The sequence below is a fragment of the Venturia canescens genome, chromosome 3 (genome assembly GCF_019457755.1).
Source record: "Venturia canescens isolate UGA chromosome 3, ASM1945775v1, whole genome shotgun sequence".
NCBI classification, from domain to species: Eukaryota; Metazoa; Arthropoda; class Insecta; order Hymenoptera; family Ichneumonidae; genus Venturia; species Venturia canescens.
Genome location: NC_057423.1, coordinates 2,877,347 through 2,897,901, shown reverse-complemented (window position 1 = coordinate 2,897,901; position 20,555 = coordinate 2,877,347). Strand labels below are relative to the sequence as shown.

The following is a 20,555-nucleotide window of genomic DNA, read 5'->3' as shown; positions in this document are numbered from 1 at the left end:
CCTTAAGATGGTCAAGAAGCACGATGCTCAAAGCTTACTTTATGAGGTGCTATACTTTTCATTTTGGCTTCCTCATAGAAAAAGCTTTAAGCATTGCTCTAAAAGCCTGAGAAAGCAATTTGTTACTTTTCATTTTTTTTTTAATAAAATTTTAACTTATTTGTCGAATTTTAACTTTTCTAAATTAATATCCAAAAATTAAAGCGGATTTTTCGAAAAACTCATATTTTCGTAAAATTCCAAAAATCATAAAATTTAAACCGCTCCACCGACATTTCCCAAATTCAATACCAACCTTGCTATTATGATAATCCATTTATAAAAAAAAAATTAGTTATAAATCTTAAAATTTCCGGAAGTTGGAGCGTCGAGAGTTCAACCGCGCCTCGATTTGGTACTTTTTCGTATTTTCATGTACATCCAAACTACTCAGAGTTTCAATTCCGTGCGCACCTTCTGTGCATTCTTGCTGCAAGCTTTCGGACGTAAGGCCGACAAATGCAGGTGGCAATGACGTGACACAATTTGGCGAGTTCCCATGGACAATCGCCGTTTTCAGGAAAGAAAAACTTGATTCGATGGATCGTAAATCGGAGAACGTTTTTCATTGCGGAGCTTCACTCGTACATGCTCGAGCAGTTCTCACTGCAGCTCACTGGGTAAACAAACCGATTATTTACCTTCGGGAAATCCAACTTTGACCAATGATTGATGAATCGATTTTATGCAAAACTGAACTCGCTTATCCTTCTCTACGTTTGACGTGTCATTAGAGAATGAATGATGGCAAATAAATATAAAATACGTGGCGAAACTCAAGAATTATTGAATGGAAAAAAACTAAATGACTAAAATAATCGCTGAAATTTGACAAATTTCTCATATTGAAAATTCAACTCTCGCCAATTCGAACGACATTTCTTTGGATGATTGCATGGACGAGAAAATAAGTCGCGAAAGCAATGATCAGGGAACTTGCTGCTAGATTCTCTACCGGGGACGGAGTTTCCAAGTCTTTTTAAAAACTTCCAAAATTGAGTTAAAATTTTTCAATGTTTTTTCACAGAAAAAGGCCCAACGAACCGAGAGTTCGTGCTGCAGAATGGGACATTCGAGCTTGCTGAAAACGAAGGAACTGAATTTATCGAGCGAAAAATCATCTTCGTTTGAACGAAAAGAGAAAAAAGCATGTTGCAAATGGAAAATGATTTGAAAATCGAAAACCTTTAGTACCAAAAGCAATGTTTTCAATTTAAACTTAAATTTAAAAGTTTCCTCCTTTTTATAAGACTTTCGAAGAAAATTGAAGGTAAAGTTCGTCGTTGAGAAATAATAGCGTGAACTATAAAAAATATGAAATGAATTTGAAACTTCCGAACTTTCAGGTAAAGATGGCCACTGACAAGCGATCTTAAAGAAAGTCGAATTTCCAATCGTACCCCACGACGATTGCCAGACTGCTCTCCGGAATACCCGTCTGGGGCATTTATTCAAGCTCGATTCCAGTTTCGTGTGCGCCAGTGGCGAACTTGGTCAGGACACGTGCAAGGTAAGGAACCGAATTTCATTATCAAAATTAGCTTGTAACTGCTTTTATGGCCTTCGGTGTCAAGCAAATGGTTTTTTTGCGTAAAAAATGATTTTTGCATTGAACCTGCTCTCATTAGATTTGTCGTTTCACCTTTTCGGCTAAGTTTCTTTCTAACGAATGTGCGTAAAATCCATCAGAAATCATCAAAACTTGTTTTGCCGTTTTGAAACTGAAAGCTTACATAACGCATGAGCTCGCACCCGGGTATCGAAATATCACCTGAAACCGGATCGTACCCAAAACAGGTTATTGTCCGAGGAGACTAAACTTTTGTATAGTCAAAGAAAATTAATGTCCCTGTAGCAAAATCCCATCCAAACAAACCAATTCGTTCATTCATCTTGACAAATATCGCTTATGCTCAATTTGATTATTTCGACGAAAGAGAATATTTTACCGAAATCAAATGATCAAGTGTGAACTAACCGATAAAAATTGATTTCGTCACATTTGGAGATTCATTTATACGGAGATTCAGCGATTTAGTTGAATGAACCGGTGACTCGGAATTCGACAACTTTTCGTATTACGAACAGCCCCCTCGATCTTATGCCAACCATTTTTGGCAAAGTTGATTGATCGATCGATTGATCGAAGTTCGTTAAGGAAGTTCAAGCGTGTCTTATGGAAAAATTATTTTCCAACTTTGCACAATCAAATTTTTTAAACGGAAAGCTTAAGACCGAATTAAACTTTTAGCGCAATCGATGATTCACGGTCTCGAAATTAAGATATTTATTGTTGAAGTTTGCAATTTTTTCAAAGCTTCCATAAGAGCCCACGTTTAACCTATCATTTTTCAATAATGAATATCTCGATTTCAAGCGCTGTTGGAATTATAAAATCTAATGTATTTTTCGTAGAACTTCCTTAAGCCACGGAAAATGATCCATCGGGCTAAGTGTAAGGATCGATACAATGAGGTCCCAGTCCCATCGTTATGGCTGAATAGCAAAACTATACAAAATAAAACTAAAAATAAAAGTATACAATGATGATATAACAAAGTAGAATAAGAGTAAACTTAAACGGTGTGTGCAAAGAAAAATAACAAGAATAAGATAGAAGAAAAACAAAATAAAGTAGATCTTACAGTTCCAGTGATGCGCGCTAAATGAAAATAAATATAAAAGTAGAACTATATAATAGTACGAGTAAATAAAATCATAGTGCAAGTAAAGAGAAGGAATATTAAAGAAATAGAAAGTGGCTTAAAAACTAGCTCAGTAGTAAAAATTACAGAATGGTAGAAAGTAACAGAAAGTAAAGATTTCGAAAAAACAAAAAATTGGGGAAAGAATTGATGAAAATAAAATTCAACCGTTATCGTAATAATAATGAACTCAAACGCTATTTGCAAAAAATGAATCGATTTTTCATCAAATTGCTGAGGGCTCAAGGATTGTTCAATTGTAGCAAGACTGTTCTTCACGAAAGAAGCGAGCGTATGTTTAATTTTCTATCCATCTACTATGATTATATATTTTTTCCCGAGGGGGATGGTGGTGGTCCTTTGGTTTGTCCCCTGCCGAACGATCCAGCTCGTTCAAGTGGGAATCGTATCATGGGGTATTGGATGCAACAGCGTCGTTCCTGGTGTATACGCAAACGTTGCAGGTGCTCGTACATGGATCGACGAGAAAATGATTTGCAACAATTTAAACGTCTCTGTACACACATACTGATCGCAAACTCGATTAAAATAGCGAGCGCTATGCTGTTTATATGTATTATTACACAAAGATGATTTTGTAATTGAATAAATTGAAAGTTTCTTAACCCGATTAAGGGATTGCAACGATTCCGAAATCGAAGATGCGCTATCCAAGATTACGCGATGATACTTTTGGTAGGCAAAAATGATTACGTACTGGATAGATTTGCAAAATTTCGACGCTAGTTACCGTGTAGTTTAGCAGCAAATTAATTATCGAATATCGACTTTTCTCTGACACTTATCACTCCGGTATATGAAAGCCGTACACACATGAAAAGTTATTGAATTTTTTCGTTAGTTATATCCAAGATTTCGCAAGAAAAAATCGATCGTTGTATTTCGTGGATATTCAAGAAAACATGAGTATTTTAGTTTTTAAAGCTTACCATTGAAAATCGGCTGAAATATGAAAAAATATCTAATAAAAAATCATTCGGATTACACGACAAATGGATCAGTAACGTCTGACAACGCTGCATTCAATGTACGATCGCATGTGACGCAGTTCGACCTTTTGTTCATATTTTCTCGTTCGTTAGCTTCGCCACGTTTTTTTTTGTAAATTTTTCTAAAACGACGATTTTTATCCTGGTAAAGTTTTTATTGATCGTTCATTTTTTCATTTTCCTCCACTGCAATACTACTTTGGACAGTAAACTCACTTCCCAATCTATAAAATTTGTAAACAAAATCTGACAGCGTGACATCAACAGCAGCGGCAGCTGCTACACCACGCTAGTCAAAATGAACTCTTCAAACGTTTATTTAAGATGATGGATCAGTTGGTAATCACAACCGTGAGTGTGAGAGAGATAGCTGCAAATTTTGAAAAGAAAATTTTTCCACATCGTTCGTCTGATCGAAAAAATAAAAATGTCATCGGATTTTTGTGATCGTGCTGCGTACGATGACATTTTTATTATTTTAATCGGACGAACGATGTCAAAGAGTTTCAATTTCAAAAATTCGAGGTGTGATTACCGACTGATCCATCATCTTAATAATAAAATTGTATAAAAATGTTGGCTCTTTACCAATTATGTTTCTAAAATATTAAAATTATTGTTTTCAAGGATGTTTCGTCTTTTGAAATTTTCGAAAAATATAGTAGCCGTCACCCATCAACCTTACAACAATCGCACGCCCCTTTCGTCATAGTTCCAAAGAATTCTTCGTTTTATCTAAAAAATTTATGAATTTTATAAGCAGTTGAAAAAACATGAAAATCAGATGAAAAAATTCAACTTCGACCTCTTTTCGTAAGTGACTTTGCCATCCTCTCTGTCGCGCCAGGATTTTGGAGCTTTCCTCGGTATCCGAGAGCGAGTAGGAGTGAAGAAGGAGAAAGGGACGGGCAGTGAGTCGATATTCCGGTGGCCAGTGTAGCTGAGACAGGAAACTAGACAAAAAGTGGAGGTAAATCGGGGAGATTGAGAGGGGATAGACCGACGAGTATTTAGCGTTGGTCTAGTAAGAAAAAGGGCAGTTTCGCTCATCGCACAAGGGAACCACAGCCAGGAGAGGCACGAAACGCACGCTCGAACTCGTGATTCGCAATCCTTTTGTGAGTACAAACATCGTGTTTACAACGATCCTCGTTCCTGTGGGACATCGTGAAAATTTCATTGTCCGAAAATAAGTGATTTTTTCTACTCGACAAAAAAACCGTGCCAGGGCCGAACCTGGAGATTTTCGGATTTCCACGAGCTGCCCTCGTTGGAAAAACGAGGGAAATAACTTGCCTGGAAACTGAAGTTTTCTCTCAGGTTTCCATCCATTTCGAAAGGAACAAAGTTAATGTTCAACTATTCCATTTGAAAGAAACACGATTTTCATGATTTTTTCAAAAATCTTACATTTGGCCTGAAAATATATTCGTTTCTGTAGTCCTTCGCGAGTAAAACCGCTCCTCAGTAATCTCGAAACCATCCTGAGCATTTGTCAGAGGTCCATAACCACTGAATCATGAAAATTCGCGGTTTGAATGAAGGCAACGAACGATCGGGTCCAGAACGGGTCGGCGCAGAATGCCGATCCAACCACTGGAGCGTTCCAACGCGATTCCAAGACGCGTATTTGCTAACCAAAATGTTAATTCCGTCTCAAGGTTACAAATGAAACCTTATTTCACAAAAGTTGGAGTTTCCTTTCACGGTAAACAAGTTTGCTCGCTTCAGTTCGTACCTGAGAGGCTTACGCTCAAGTGATTTGTTATTCAGTGTGTAATTTGCATTGAGCACATAATCGGTGATTTAATTACGTCGCAATAATCGGGATGAGATGGACTTGGATGTGGGCGCTATTACCGCGATCGAAATTCACACAAGTAACGGACTCGGAATATTCATTTGGTGGATATACGTTGGCAGCGGAGTCGTTAAACGGTTGCGTCACGCCGAGATATAGTTAGAGAAACCTTGAAATCTCGTATGCCAGTGAACACTTTCGGAGATGATCGTTCACTGCTTTTTCCAACGTAAATGTTGAATTAGCGCTCCGCCCGTGACGTCCTTCCTTCTACCATAGACGCATCATTATTGTCCATCAGTTTTGACTTCAGCTCAGTTCAAAATTTGCTCTTTATTCATTTATCTTTTGGTTCACGGAGAGAAAAAGATAGTAGGAATTATTATATTGCCATGGTATTGGGCTTCTGTATCGCCCATTTTGAATGTTTTTACCAAAAACATTGTAATTTCCAAGTAAATTCTGAATGAAAATTTTTAAATTGCGCATTTTGCTGTGACAAAGGTTTAAACTGTGCTATTTTTCCTAACACAGTTCACCGAGGAAACGCTGTGAAATTTATGCTGACTCGATGATGAACTGTCAAGTAGAATTATTATGCCGTTTGCCATACTTAGTACTGTTTTCACAATTTAAATTTACAGTTGAACATAGTAAAATTTGAGGAGCTCGAACACAAGCATCGATCATATGCCAAAGTGTTTAGAAATTTACTATGGCAAATAACAGAATTACATTCGCGATTGTACGATAATATACCGGTATGCACGTGGTGTACCGATGTATTTATTTTGACGTCGCACTCATCAATTTTCATCGAGTCGCTTCACAAAAAATGACTATGCATGTTCGTAAGAATTAATAAATATTACCGATATAGAAGCCTACTTCTATGGCACCATAGTAGTTTTTAGTGAAATTTTTTTTCCGTGTTCGTATACTTTGGCGTAGTGTTTTTCTTTTTCTTGTATAAAAAAGGTACATCGAGGATTAAGGAGTTTCGGTACAGGCGATACAATGTTGCCATGCTAATCCATGCTAAAAAAATTTAAAAATTCAAAAAGTTCAGAATTTTATAAAATTTGGTGAACATATTCTTTAGTGCCAAATTTGACGACACAAATTTTTTAAGATTTTTCTTCTACACAGTTATCGAGTAATTGATCACTAAAGTTTACGTGTATAAGCATAGCGTTTCCATATATATAGGTATACATTCCGGGCATGAGAAATCTGCTTTAATGCGTAATTACTCGATAACTAAGTAGAAGAAAATTTTGAAAAAATTTGAGTTTTCGCACTTGATGTTGAAGAACATTATCACTAAATTTGATCAATTTCTTAATATTTTGACTTCTGTACCGAAACTCCTTAAGCCCCGTCCTCAATTTCGTGTTTATTTCAAGTTTGTATTATTGTTTATCTCCTTCATTATCTTACGACTAGTTTATTATTTTTGAGCCCACGATTCTTCTAGAAAAATAAACGCAGAGGAGGAGAGAAGGAATGATCGGTGAGCTCGGAGACTTTGCGAATCGCATTCGCGAATAAGGATTCGACCGATTTAACGAATGTTGTAAAATCTTAAAGTCGCGTGACAAAAAATCGTTTTTAATTTCCAACGTTAGCTTATAGTTGAAATCGCTTCGATTGCGATTCGGGATTGGACTATGCGGCGATTGGGTTTACTGTCCGGGTTACTGGTAGCGAGTTGCTGTCTCGCTGCCCCACAGAACGGAGCTCCTTCCGGCAGGAGCAGCCTCGACGTCGACGGCTTGCTCACCCAAGTATTCGAGCCGAACCGTGACGGCGGTCGCCTCGCGAGCTCCACTCCCGAGCCTGGGAGCCTCAAATACTGGCTTCAGAAGGACCAAGAGGAACGCGAACAGAACAAACAGTTGAGAATAGATTACGGCTCGAACGGCGGAACTTATTTGGGCAGTCAAAATTCAAAAAACTACGCTCAAGAAGACTGCGAATGCGTACCCTACTACCAGTGCCATCCGAATGGGACAATCATCACCGACGGCAAAGGTCTCATCGACATAAGGTTCGCAGCGCCGCGTCGCTCGAAGCACTGTCACGAGTGACGTGCCCCAAAGATCGTGGGGTTTTCCACCTCTTGGCTCGTTCCACGCGTGATTTCGAACATTCGAAATCGACTGAACGAGAATCGGATGAAACTCGTGGCAGGAATTCGATAGTCAGCTCGAGGGAATCTTGATTTCATTTTTTCCTTCGGTATTTTCACGCACATTCGAATATTTTAGAGTTTCTGGCTCGTGCGAGCATTATTCGGATTCCTGCTGCAAGGCCTCCGACAGAATACCGCCCCATGACGTGGTAACGCCTGCTCCGAGGCCACGAAACGGTTGCGGACGACGGAATCCCGAAGGCGTTGGTTTCCTCATCACCGGCGACCACAACAATGAAGCCAAGTTCGGCGAATTCCCGTGGATGGCTGCCGTTCTGAGGAAAACTAATGGCAACTCGAGAAATGGCAGAGAAACGTCCGAGGCCTTTCAATGCGGTGGCGCACTCGTGCATCCTCGAGCAGTTCTCACCTCAGCTCACGACGTCAATGGGTAAAAAGCATTCATCAGCTCCCACCGAACGACTCAAGTCTGAAAAACCATCGGATTTTGTCAAATTTTTGCATACTTGGGATTACGACTCTTGACAATTATTCATCAATGCTAAATTTCTGGGTTAAACTCGAATTAAAACTACTGCATTTGCTCGGCAGAAAAAAACCCCATGAATTGAAAGTTCGTGCTGGAGAATGGGACACCCAGACGAAATTCGAAATTTATCCTCACCAGGATCGAGATGTCTCGAAAATTATCATCCACGAACAATTCAACGAGAAATCGCTTTTCAATGACTTCGCCATTCTCATTCTCTCGCATCCCTTCAACCTCGGTGAGAATGTCGACGTTGTTTGTTTACCGGAGCTTCACGATCGGTTCGACCACTCGCGATGTTTCGCTACCGGATGGGGCAAGGGCGTCTTCGGTAAGAAAATATCTCCGTTGGAGAAAGAATTGGGTGACTTGATCGTCAAATCATTGTGGTAGTCTCACAAGTCGAGCAGCCGAGAATAATGAATTTGAAAGTTTTCCTTCGTCTCTATGATCTTCCAATATAAATAAATGATTATTTAAAATTTAATTTTAATTTAATAATTTAATTTAATTTATTAAATAATTAAACATTTTAATTTAATAAAAAATAAAATTATTTAAAAAAGTTCGACATTGCAATAATTGCATAAATGGGAATCTATCAAAAATAGAGAAACAATTTGACGATTTTCAAACCCTTAGGTCATGCTAGCCTCTACCAAGCGATATTGAAAAAAGTCGAGCTTCCAATCGTCCCCTATGACGAATGCCAGACCGCTCTTAGGCGTACTCGTCTGGGTCACCACTTCAACCTCGATTCGAGCTTCGTCTGTGCCGGTGGCGAAGTTGGGCAAGACACGTGCAGGGTAAGAAACGCTTACAGTTCGTCCAAAAAAAAAAAGACTCCGGAAATTGAGTTACTTTATTTGTAAGGCTATTCATGATTCATTTACAATGGCATAATTATTGCTTGACAGAAAGACAGCATTGCGAAATCGTCCCTTTGCAATCACTCTATTTGAGTTTGTTCATTTTTTTCAGGGCGACGGCGGCGGTCCCTTGGTGTGTCCTATTAAGGGTGATCCGACTCGATACGCTCAGGCAGGCATCGTAGCATGGGGTATCGGATGCAATGACGCCGTTCCTGGCGTATACGCCAACGTTGCCGGTGCACGCCGATGGATCGACGAGAAAATGGCGTACAACAATTTAGACACCTTCACGTACTCGTACTGATCGTAAACGAAATCGACGATCTCGATGCTTTTTACGTAAACTTTGACAGAAGATTTTATCGAAAATTGAAATATAGCCTTAGAGTGGAACTGCTTGTGGCAGAACATCGAACGATGTTTCGACGAGACAAACATCTCACGGGTATCCCATCCATTAACCCTAAAATGTAAAGAAAATACTTTACGCTAAAACGAATAAAAGCTTACCTGCACGATAGCATGTGTTCGGAACTCGGGGAGCTTTTATGGGACACCCTGAATAGTGATCATCGTAGCCTATCAAAATTTGAAAAAAATTAAAGATTAAAAAGGAAAATACGTTAAAAACCATAATTATACTATAAAAACCATGATTTCTGTAATCACCGGTAATCAGTCTCCTCAAATAATAAACTTGTGGCTCAATTTCGTCAGAAGAGACTTTGAATTTCGACATACATCGAGTTTCGTTTCGCGCTCAGTGGCAACGCGATCGTTTCTGTTTTTCGTCACAACCTAGTTATTCTAGATCGGAGATATCAATGTCAGAGGTCGAAGTGGCTGATATGATTTTTCAACGTGACGTTATCTGCACGATTCTGGTCGTTTTGTACATGGCAGAGTTTTTTAATTGGTCTCGGCTCTTCGAGCTTCGTATTCGGCTTGAAAAAAATCTTGCAGGGTTCTTGATATTATTTTTGGTCTTCTTGATTCAAGAAGACCGATATTTCCAGTTTATTTCTCCATCAGAAACGCCAACGTTAGAATTTTTTGTTTTCCAACAAAAATCCAATGATTCGTGCCTCAAACTCTGCACATTCTCGATTCCTCGGACTATCGTGCGTCACTCGTATTCCGGGTGTTTCGTAATAACAGAATTTGAACGATTGCCCACGATAGAACGTAGAATTTGGTTAAACTGGAACGAACGCCCGCCGCGACGGTCCCACGCGGACTGCCCGACCCGTTCGATCCACTGGAGATTCCAAGTGCAGCGTCAGTCCGTAACTCCCAGCGTTGAAAATACCTGCTGTACATAATTTGGATCATTGCATTCACTTCTTCCAACAGCCGTGATCGTCTAGTGGTTAGGACCCTACGTTGTGGCCGTAGTAACCCAGGTTCGAATCCTGGTCACGGCAATGTCAGTACATTGTCACGGTGGAAGATTATTTTTTTATCGATCCTTCGAGTCGAAGTTTTCGAAGCGACCGAGAGATTATTGGATCCTCTACTTGGAAGCTTGCCTTATAAAATACGTCAATTCTTCATTCTGGCGATTAACTCAAAAATATCAATTACGGATTCAACCAAGATCGCATCTTTGCATCTCTTTGAGGGTGATCGGCCACGCAAGCCCGGGTTCTGTGAGCGCACGAGCTGCCCCCTGCCTCCTTTGCAGTCCGGAGATTTGTGATCGTGCAATTAATTACAAATACATTATTGGCGATGTAATAAATAAATGATCAGTCACGAGTCGATAAATCGAGTGAACATGTGACTTCTGCAACGCTGCAGAATCGCTTTTGCGGCCAATATCCTCCCGGATCTGTCGGTGAGCCAAATTGTTTTTTGTTATTTTGAATATTGACGATTTTCGAGACTGTATGACAGTTTATGCTTCATTTCTGGCGCGTGAGTGTAAGACATCGCTTCGGAGCCACGTTTTGGGAGAAACTTTAGCTTGGCCCCTGGTTCAGAGTCCCAATTTTGACCATATTTTTTGGTCCGTGGCCGCACGTGGAATTCCGTATGCTGAAAAATGGCAAATTTTAAATCGACATTAAACTTCAGTGGCAAATAAATTAAATTTCTTCACAGAGACGAAATTATTTTTCCCGCAACGATTCCTTTTCGCGTTGCTCTACGACATTGGATTCGACCGGATGATGAACCTCGATGACACTTTTATGTTCCGCATTGATCAGATCGGATGAGACTGCAGTTTTTTTACGTACGCAGCCACAATAGTTCCGATGCCTCATTCTCTTTCGCCATATGAGCGTGGATTTCTTCGTTGCCGCGTGATTGTTCCGGAACGGTGATTCGCGTTGAACAATGATACCGATTAATTGGTGCACAAATTAGACACCTTTTGTGTCCTGCTCTTCTGATTTTCCGACAACTTCAAATCGCATATAAACGCACGCTGCATGCGAACTTGCAGACTGTGCAGATTCACTGCGTTGAAGATACGTGCATTGCATGCGCTCGCGAATGATAAACTGTTTGGCAAAGCCTGTTTTTTTTCGATCGCGATGACATCGCAGTAGCTCTGAAATAACTCACGCAAAACTTGCTCACGAGCTCGCTGATGTTAAAAAACACACTCGACGAGCTTCTTCAACTTAAACGCTGCAGTTATTCCAACTATTCAACGTTTTATTGAGAACGAGTCTCTAATCGTTCCTGCTCGTCTCTTGATTCATTGCAGCGCAACTGTTCTCAAATTAGCGAAAGAAATCGTGCAACGTTCCTTGATCACTTCACTTAAGTTTCCAAACTATTTGCACGATAAAACAACATTATTTTTTGCAGCCTCCGCAGCCAGTGATGGTCATGACGCTGAAGTTTCCAACGTTGGAGTCCAACGAAATGATCGAAAAAAACTCTCCATCAATAATTCCAGTAATTTTCCTATTTTGTTCCCTGCCAAATTTGCGATTCGTAGTTTTTCAAGCTGCACCAACGATTCGTTAAATAAAAAATTGTCGAATTGCAAACGCTTTTTTCGTTCATTTCGTTGGACTCCAACGTTGGAAACTTCAGCGTCGTGTGATGGTCCCATTATTCCAAGTAAACTTGATAATAAATTATAAAATGGGAATAACGTCGAATAATTCAGCTCCGAGCTCGTCTCCTGCCTGGTTTTGCCCTCGGGCTGGCATGACGCTTTTAAGCCGTGGGGCTGGGAAAAAAATGATTTTTCCAGCCGAAGGTATAATGCGTTCTCGAAACTTGATGAGGAAGACGAAATAAAATTCGCTCCTTTTTCCTCGGCAAGCAACCGGCGACCGCGTCGTCGATCAGCCCCCGGCTGTTCATCTTACAGAAAAGTTGGCAAGACACTGGCACCGCGTCAACTTCGCATGTCAACCGAGTTCGATTGAACGTAAACACGGAGGTCAAGGCCATTGCACTGGCAAGGGCGAAGGGTGATGCGTAGAATCCCGAGAATTTTGCAAAGGTCACTGGACATCCGACTGCGAACGGTAATACCGCCGAGAACGATTCCGGCCTGTTGAGTTTTTGGACTTTCCCAGTATCCAACGAGGAGTCCAGTGGCCAAGGGGAAAGGGACGGGGCAACGGTCTCCGTGTTCTCGTGGCCAGCTTAGCCGGGACATCCAGACAGAAAGTGGAGGTAAAACACGAGGGGGATTGAGAGGGGATAGAACGACGAGTATTTAATGTTGGAAGAGTAGGGAAAAGTGTAGTATCGCTTAGTGCACAACGGAGTCACGAGTCTGAGGAGACGCACGGATCGGACGATCGAACTGATACGCGGGATTCGTCATTACTTTGTGAGTAAATTAAAAGCAGACTGAATATTTCGTTATTGCGTTCGTCCCTTGAATTCGTTAAGTTTTTTGCTGCTAAAAAATAGTTAAAAGGTGGTTCCAGGGCTGAAGCGACGTGTTATGTATTTACTGTGCTTTTCATCGGAGCGTGCTTTTGTTTACAATGTCAATCCCTGAATTCGTGAAAAAAGGGAATAATTCGACGACGCTGAAGCTTGCAACGTTGGAGTCCGATGAATCTAACAAAAAACATAATTTGTTATACACTTATTTTTCATTTGACGGAATCATTGGTGTAGGTTGAAGAACTAAGAATTGCGAATTCGGTAGGAAACGAAATTGGAGAATTAATGACGCTGAAGTTTCCAACGTTGGAGTCCAACGAAATGATCGAAAAAAACTCTCCAATAATTCCAGTAATTCCTCTATTTTGTTCCCTGGCAAATTTGCGATTCGTAGTTTTTCAAGCTGCACCAACGATTCGTGAGATAAAAAATTGGTGAATTACAAACGTTTTTTTCGTTCATTTCGTTGGACTCCAACGTTGGAAACTTCAGCGTCGTGAGAATTACTGGAATTGTTGGAGTCATTTTTACAACATTTCGTTGGGCTCGCTGCAAACTCCGACGTCACGAAATTCATGGCATTTGGCACGACAGGTTCGGAAACTTAATTCATAAATTTTGGGCTTTTGTTTTGTTTTGTGAACGAATATTGGTCGATTTGATTAATCGCAACTGAAAAAATCGAGCTGGTTCATCGGGCTCGAAAGATTTGTCTCTCACAATGTCACCTCGTTATCGGAATCTGTCTATCGCGAAATGGCTTCAGAACCCTATTGCGTTTCTTCTTTACGTAGCTGGTCTATACATAGCAGCTTACAGATAATATTTATTGTGCAATCCTCGTGGACCGTTTCCGCACTGAAGCTAAGACACGTGCGCAGTGGAGACGAACTTCCTTACTACATTTTCTATCAACGCGTTACGATTAAAAATCAAATAAGTTCAAAATCATTGGAAATGGATTTTTAAATTTCGACGAATAAGGAGATTTTAGGTGAGAAGAACATTTTTCGATTGGGTGGAAAATATAAATTAGCAATTTTAAGGTAGTACTGGATGGATAGCCCAGCCGATAAATTGTATCTGATTGGAATTTCCGTACTTCGTGATGTAATAGGAATGTGAAAAAATTCAGCAGCATTTGGAAAGTTATGAACTACAATTGTCAATAATAATATTGCTCAAAAGTTATTAATAAATTGTTTAAATAAATAATTTTTTAACAATTTTATAGTAAACCCTTGTTTTTTTTACAAATCGAATGTGCGCATTTTTCTGAATGCTCATGATTTTTTTCAGATTTATCGTGGATTTTTGAAATTCCCTTTTTTAAATTTATTAAGTGGCTCTATTTGTACATTTTTGATCCAGTAACCTTGAGGCTTTTCAAAACTGATGGTAAATATGTTTTCTAAAACATATTCAAAATTCAAATTTTTCAAAATTTGTTTCACGTTTTTTCAAGAAATTTCAAAAATCCACGAAAATTCTGAAAAAATTCATGAGCATTTGGAAAAATACACACATTTGATTCGTAAAAAAAAAAAAAAAACAATAAGTCACCGCAAAATTATTGAATAATTAATTGTTTAAACAATTTGTTATTAACTTTTGGGCAATATTATTATTGATAATTGTTGTTCATAGCTTTCGAAATGTTGTTGAATTTTTTCAGATTTTTATTGCATCACGAAGTACGGAAATTCCAATCAGATATAATTTTTGGTCGAGCTATCCATCCAGTTATACCTTAAACGTTCAGGATCGATACGTCAGTGCCCAAGCATCCACCGCTCACTAAGGTTTGAAAAACAAAGAGGTCTCGAGACAACGCCTAAAAACAGGTTTTTGTGAATGAAATTGTCGTAATTTTTCACCTTTGGATTTGGGATCCAGAAAGTCGGAAATTTAGTGTTTCCAATGCTCCCTTAAATTAGCCGGAGGTGAATTTTCCCAGGCTTTAACCGTCAGATACCAAGTCACTAAGCACAAGGAGCTCGAGTCGGTTTAGAAATCGATTTTACTCGAAAGTCAAATCTCAGGGGGATTTTTTGTCAAAAATATCAAATTGACAAATTTTTCCTTACAACGACGCGTCGAAGATGAAGACTGCAATTTATAGTTGATCGAGTCAATCGAAACGCTGAATAAACCTGTTTTTGGTACTTGGTGTGGCAAGGTCATGTTGAAATATTCATGCGACAATCTCCACGAAAAATGGTCCTCGCCGGCAGCTCACCAACGCAGTGATATGTACGAGTTGGCTATAAAACCGTCATTTTTTATCGAAAATTTCGCGGTTTTGTTGAATTATTTGGTATTTTTTATGACGACGTGAGTCCAAATGATAATTATCGATTCAAAAACAAATCTCATAATACACGATGTTAATTTCTCATTCATGCTCGAGAGAATCTCCATTTGTTGAGTTAGTGTTATGAAATAGGCTTCAAACACACAAAACCAGCGGAATTACTTTTCAAGTGGAAATCAAATGGGTTTCCCTGTATTTGACAGCCGAGGAATTAGCGTCAATCGTCGCACAAAAGCGTTGAGCTCGGTTCAGAGAATTTATTGTTTTTTTCCGAATCCGAGAGCGAAACATCCGTGGGTTTGCTCAATTCTCATAATTCGATCATTAAAAATAGAAAAATGTTCGAAACGGTTGTGCAGAAAAATTAATTCACTACAATAATTGGTAGTCTGCATTCCGCCCGATCTCTGACCGTTCGCCAACTCACTGAATTCAATAAATCTCTTGACGGGGTCGTTCGAAAAAAATGTATTCACAACTCGATGTTTAGTTCTGAATGTCAAGATTCGTGTTATTGATCACTTGACTTCGAACATCCACAGGATAATCTTTGCTTAATGACCAGCTCGTTACGATGTAACCATCAGCCAACTCCTGCTTCGGTAAAAACAAGCTACACAAATCTACAGCTTTTGACAAAAAGTACACGCTCCTGCGTGATGTTATTCACTCGCGATAACTGGAAACTTTCGACGAAAACGTATCTATAGTTTGTTGTGATTTTTAATATAAACTGCCTCGACGTTCGTTTATTTATTTCCATCACTTTTTTTATTCAATTTTTGTCACGAAAAATTGAGTTAGTCAATGCACTGAAAGCCATTTAGATGCGAATATTCACTTTCTCGGGTCTTGATAAACTCGAAGAATGCAGAAAACGAGAGCTTCATATTTTTCTTTGAGGTTATATTCGTACCTCGTTGTCCGACAGTCCTTAAACGGCCTCGTCTCTAACTAACTGTTTCGAAACTTTTGAAGGACCGTGTAGACATCTGTCGTTGCCGGTGTAGAGTAATGACGCGATGGAAATTCCAAATAACACATATATTTGTTAACTCGGTGATCGCTTGGCTCGTCTCACGTGTGGAATATAAACTTCGTTTCGAGGTTGTAAGTGTAACCTAACCTCACAAAAGTCCGCGCGTTTCTTCGGACGGTAAACAAATTTGCTCAGTCCAGCTCAGTCGAGGGAAGATTTTCTTACGCATGCGTGATTTCGTTATTCAACGTGTTATTATTTCCATCGAACACACAACCGGCGTTTTAATTGTACGAGTTATCGCGATCGCAGATGGGCGCGGATGTCGGCAACATTTCCGTGAATGAATTTACACGACCATTAGACTTCAAATTATAACATTTATGGGCAGAAATTTGCATTAAGTTGCTGCAGTTACACATCGCACAGGAAAATATAGTCATAACGAGACCTTGGAACGTCGCATGCCTGTGAATACCGCTTCGGAGATGATCGTTTACTGTTCTTATTCCAACGTAAGTGTTGATTGGCACTCGAGCGGTGACGAGGGTTGAGTACTCTTGCGTAAAAAGGATATTTTTAATTGCACAGCCATCTTTCGCCGCTCGTGTGTGTGTGTGTGAATATAGTCTAGCTTCGAGCACTTGAAGGCCGTGATTCCAGTATGTTAATCTCGGAGAGAACGACGACTCGTCGTACTTCGACGGATCTCAGACGCCGCATGACCGTCGTCGCTTTTATCATTGTTATGATTATTCCCTACCGGTTTCGAACTCTCCATTCTTTCAGGAAATATTCAAGGATATAAATACCGCCGAAGAGGTGGGACAATTACTTCGTTTAATAAATAGCTTATCATTTCTTAATGCGTTTAAATATTTCCATAAATTCGACTGAAGAAAGCATGAAGCTATGAGAACAGGAAAATCATCAGCCGAATGATTTTTTTTTTTTAATACACATCAACGAATCAAAGTGGAATAAAAGAGCGCGATGAATGAAACGGTCTGTTCGACCTCCCGTCAAATGATCAGCACATTTTCGTAACTAATTTATCCTGTTTTCATTATTTTGCCAATAGATCGAATCCCATCGACTCCGAGTCGGAATTGGAAGATGTGGCGAGCGGCTATACTGTCGGGGCTACTGGTGGCGAGTTGTCTCGCTGTCCCGCAGAATCCAGCTGCCGGGGCAAGCGACCCTCGTATCGACAGTTTGATCGACAGCGTTTTCAACCCCGTCGTCGACGGAGCCGGCGGCGGCCTCACGACTGCGGCTCCGGAACCGGGAAGTCTTGAATATTTGATTCAGCAATCTTTGAGGGAAGAACAAAAGAAGAATCAAGCGAATCAGAACTCCAATGACGGTACACATTTGGGCGTGAACAATCCGAGTAACGTCGCTAAACCCGATGACTGCGAATGCGTGAGGTACTTCCAGTGCCAATCGAATGGAACTATTGTCACCGACGGCGGCGGAATCATCGATATAAGGTTGGGCGCTTCTTCGAACCCCGAAAATCAATCGTCGCAGGTAATTTTTTCCAAAGACTGCGACGCTCTCCGTTCCTCGCTCCACTGGCTCTCGTTAATTCGATTAAAAAATCCTTTTCTCGTGGCTTTTCGATTTTGGCAAGAGCAAAAAATGTGAACGGGAGATTTGCAAAACTTAAGGAGTTTCGGTACAGGCGATACAATGTTGCCATGCTAATCCATGCTAAAAAAATTAAAAAATTCAAAAAGTTCAGAATTTTATAAAATTTGGTGAACATATTCTTTAGTGCCAAATTTTACTATACAAATTTTTTAAGATTTTTCTTCTACACAGTTATCGAGTAATTGATCACTAAAGTTCACGTGTATAAGCATAGCGTTTCCATATTTATAGGTATACATTCCGGGCATAAGAAATCTGCTTTAATGCGTAATTACTCGATAACTAAGTAGAAGAAAATTTTTTAAAAATTTGTGTTTTCGCACTTGATGTTGAAGAACATTATCACCAAATTTGATCAATTTCTTAACATTTAGACTTTTGTACCGAAACTCCTTAAATAGAACGGAGCTCTTTGGGAAATGATTGCTCGCGACTGCACCGTCATGGGAATTATTTTAATCCAGCGAGATCTTTATTCGCTGCTTTTTTTATTGTTTCTTCACGCACGTTCGAACTGTCCAGAGTTTCAGGCCCGTGCGAAAGCTATTTGGACGTTTGCTGCAAAGCTCCGGACAGACTTCCGGATAACGAAAAAATAACGCCTCGCCCGACCCCGCGAACCGGCTGCGGGCGGCGCAATTCTCAAGGCGTTGGTTTCCGCATCACTGGTGACAAGGACAACGAAGCGCAATTCGGCGAGTTCCCATGGATGGCCGCCGTTCTGAGGGAAGAATACATGGATCCGAAAAACCCTAAACAACCGCTCAACGTTTATCACTGCGGTGGTGCACTCATTCATCCTCAAGCGATTCTCACCGCGGCTCATTATGTCAATGGGTAAAAAAATCGACTCGCTAACACCAAAGAATAATTGGACGATGGAAAAAGAAAATGAATATAAAAATGGTCTTGAAAGTTAGAATAATGGGAAAGGAAAAACGAGCTTATGAAAATAATCGCACAAACTTGTCGAAGATTGTCGAGAAATTTTGGAGATTCAATTTTTGCTTATTATTTATTGATCCAGGTTAAATTCGAAAGGAAACTAAATCCTAATTATTCGCAATTGTTCGACAGAAAAAAACCTCATGAACTGAAAGTTCGTGCCGGAGAATGGGACACTCAGACGAAAAACGAAATTTATCCTCACCAGGATCGGGACGTCTCGAAAATAATCGTCCACGAGCAGTTCAACCCGGGATCGCTGTTCAATGATTTTGCCATTTTAATTCTCTCGCAACCTTTCAACTTTGCTGAAAACGTCGACGTCGTTTGTCTGCCCGAGCTTCAAGATCGATTTGACTTCTCAAACTGTGTCGCCACGGGTTGGGGCAAGGACGTTTTCGGTGAGTGAATATCTCCGTCGTAAAGAAGGAATTGAATTTGTCGGGCAAAAAATTTTCTTCGTTTGAACGAAAACACAAAAAGTATATGTTGCAATTGGAATTAAAATAATATTGTATTAAAGTTCGTCCTTGATAAAGTCATCTCATGACTGTGTTTCTATCGAAAATATCTTAATGAAATTGAAAATTTGAATAATTTTTAGGTCAAGCTGGCCACTATCAAGTGATCTTGAAAAAAGTCGAACTTCCAATCGTACCCCATGACGATTGCCAGACTGCTCTTAGGCGTACTCGTCTGGGCCATCATTTCAAGCTTGATTCGAGCTTCGTGTGTGCAGGTGGCAAACTTGGACAAGACACGTGCAGGGTAAGAAACAAAATGTCAAAATTCTCTGAAATTGACTTGTAACTATTGCTTAGAACAGCATAACTGCTGAACCCCTGTGAGGTCATGACCCTCTATTTGGTTTCAAATGCACAAAAACGGTTTTTGAGAGTATTTTCATAAGTTCGTGCAATACCGGACTAGTGCATAAACAATAAGTGCTCACGAGCTTTCTCAAAAAATCAAACAGCTTCGGGAACCCGATTGCAATTTATTCATTATTCATTCACTGTAATATCTCTTTTCCCAGGGTGATGGTGGCGGTCCTTTGGTGTGCCCTATCAAGGGTGACCCGACTCGATACGCCCAAGCAGGAATCGTAGCATGGGGTATTGGATGCGGTGACGCGATTCCTGGTGTATACGCGAACGTTGCCGGTGCACGTAGATGGATCGACGAGAAAATGGCATTCAACAATTTAGACACCTTTACATACACATACTGATTGCAGACTGAATAAAAAAAACGCGGGCATACATGATAACGAAAATAATTTTTTTCAATTGAAATATTAAGTTTTTGATCCTGATGAAAAGATTATGATAGTTTGAAAAACGAAAATTATTGTGTCCCTGTTGCCACGACGGAGCCATTCTCTTACAACTCATCTCTGCGATCATCTATTTTATTTTGATATTAAGTCACTTTTAGTATGATAGGTCACTTCAAAGAGGAAATTATCCTTCAAAAATCAATGAGATTAAAAATGTGTCTATTATTTTTTACAAAAAGAGTATATTTTTGCGTTTAACATTGACGAACCGCTTTATTGCTCAAGAACAATTGACTCATTTTCAGTATGGACGGAAACCTGTGTTATCTACGGAAAAAATAAAGCATTGGAACGAATTTTTGATATTTCATTACGATTTTTTGTCCAGTCCATCATCGGAATAT

At 39.8% G+C, this 20,555-nt stretch overlaps 2 protein-coding genes, 1 non-coding gene and 1 pseudogene across 3 annotated transcripts; all 4 read left to right on the top strand.

Moving 5' to 3' along the window:
• Nucleotides 1-578: 578 nt before the first annotated feature.
• LOC122407949 (phenoloxidase-activating factor 2-like) lies at nt 579-3,276 on the top strand (annotated as a pseudogene).
• A 1,488-nt stretch (nt 3,277-4,764) lies between these two features.
• On the top strand, nt 4,765-9,631 carry LOC122407594 (phenoloxidase-activating factor 2-like). Its single transcript, XM_043413916.1, has 6 exons — nt 4,765-4,872; nt 7,184-7,605; nt 7,826-8,140; nt 8,302-8,570; nt 8,882-9,045; nt 9,221-9,631. Exons 2-6 carry the CDS (start codon nt 7,226-7,228, stop codon nt 9,413-9,415), a joined length of 1,323 nt encoding a protein of 440 aa, XP_043269851.1. The 5' UTR covers nt 4,765-4,872; nt 7,184-7,225; the 3' UTR covers nt 9,416-9,631.
• Nucleotides 9,632-10,463: 832 nt separating this feature from the next.
• On the top strand, nt 10,464-10,535 carry TRNAH-GUG (transfer RNA histidin (anticodon GUG)). Its single transcript has one exon. It is a non-coding gene; the product is annotated as a tRNA-His (tRNA).
• A 2,255-nt stretch (nt 10,536-12,790) lies between these two features.
• On the top strand, nt 12,791-20,507 carry LOC122407595 (phenoloxidase-activating factor 2-like). Its single transcript, XM_043413917.1, has 6 exons — nt 12,791-12,916; nt 17,353-17,764; nt 18,450-18,764; nt 19,005-19,273; nt 19,477-19,640; nt 19,909-20,507. The coding sequence occupies exons 2-6, from the start codon at nt 17,388-17,390 to the stop codon at nt 20,101-20,103; spliced, it is 1,320 nt and encodes a 439-aa protein (XP_043269852.1). The 5' UTR covers nt 12,791-12,916; nt 17,353-17,387; the 3' UTR covers nt 20,104-20,507.
• Nucleotides 20,508-20,555: the final 48 nt, after the last annotated feature.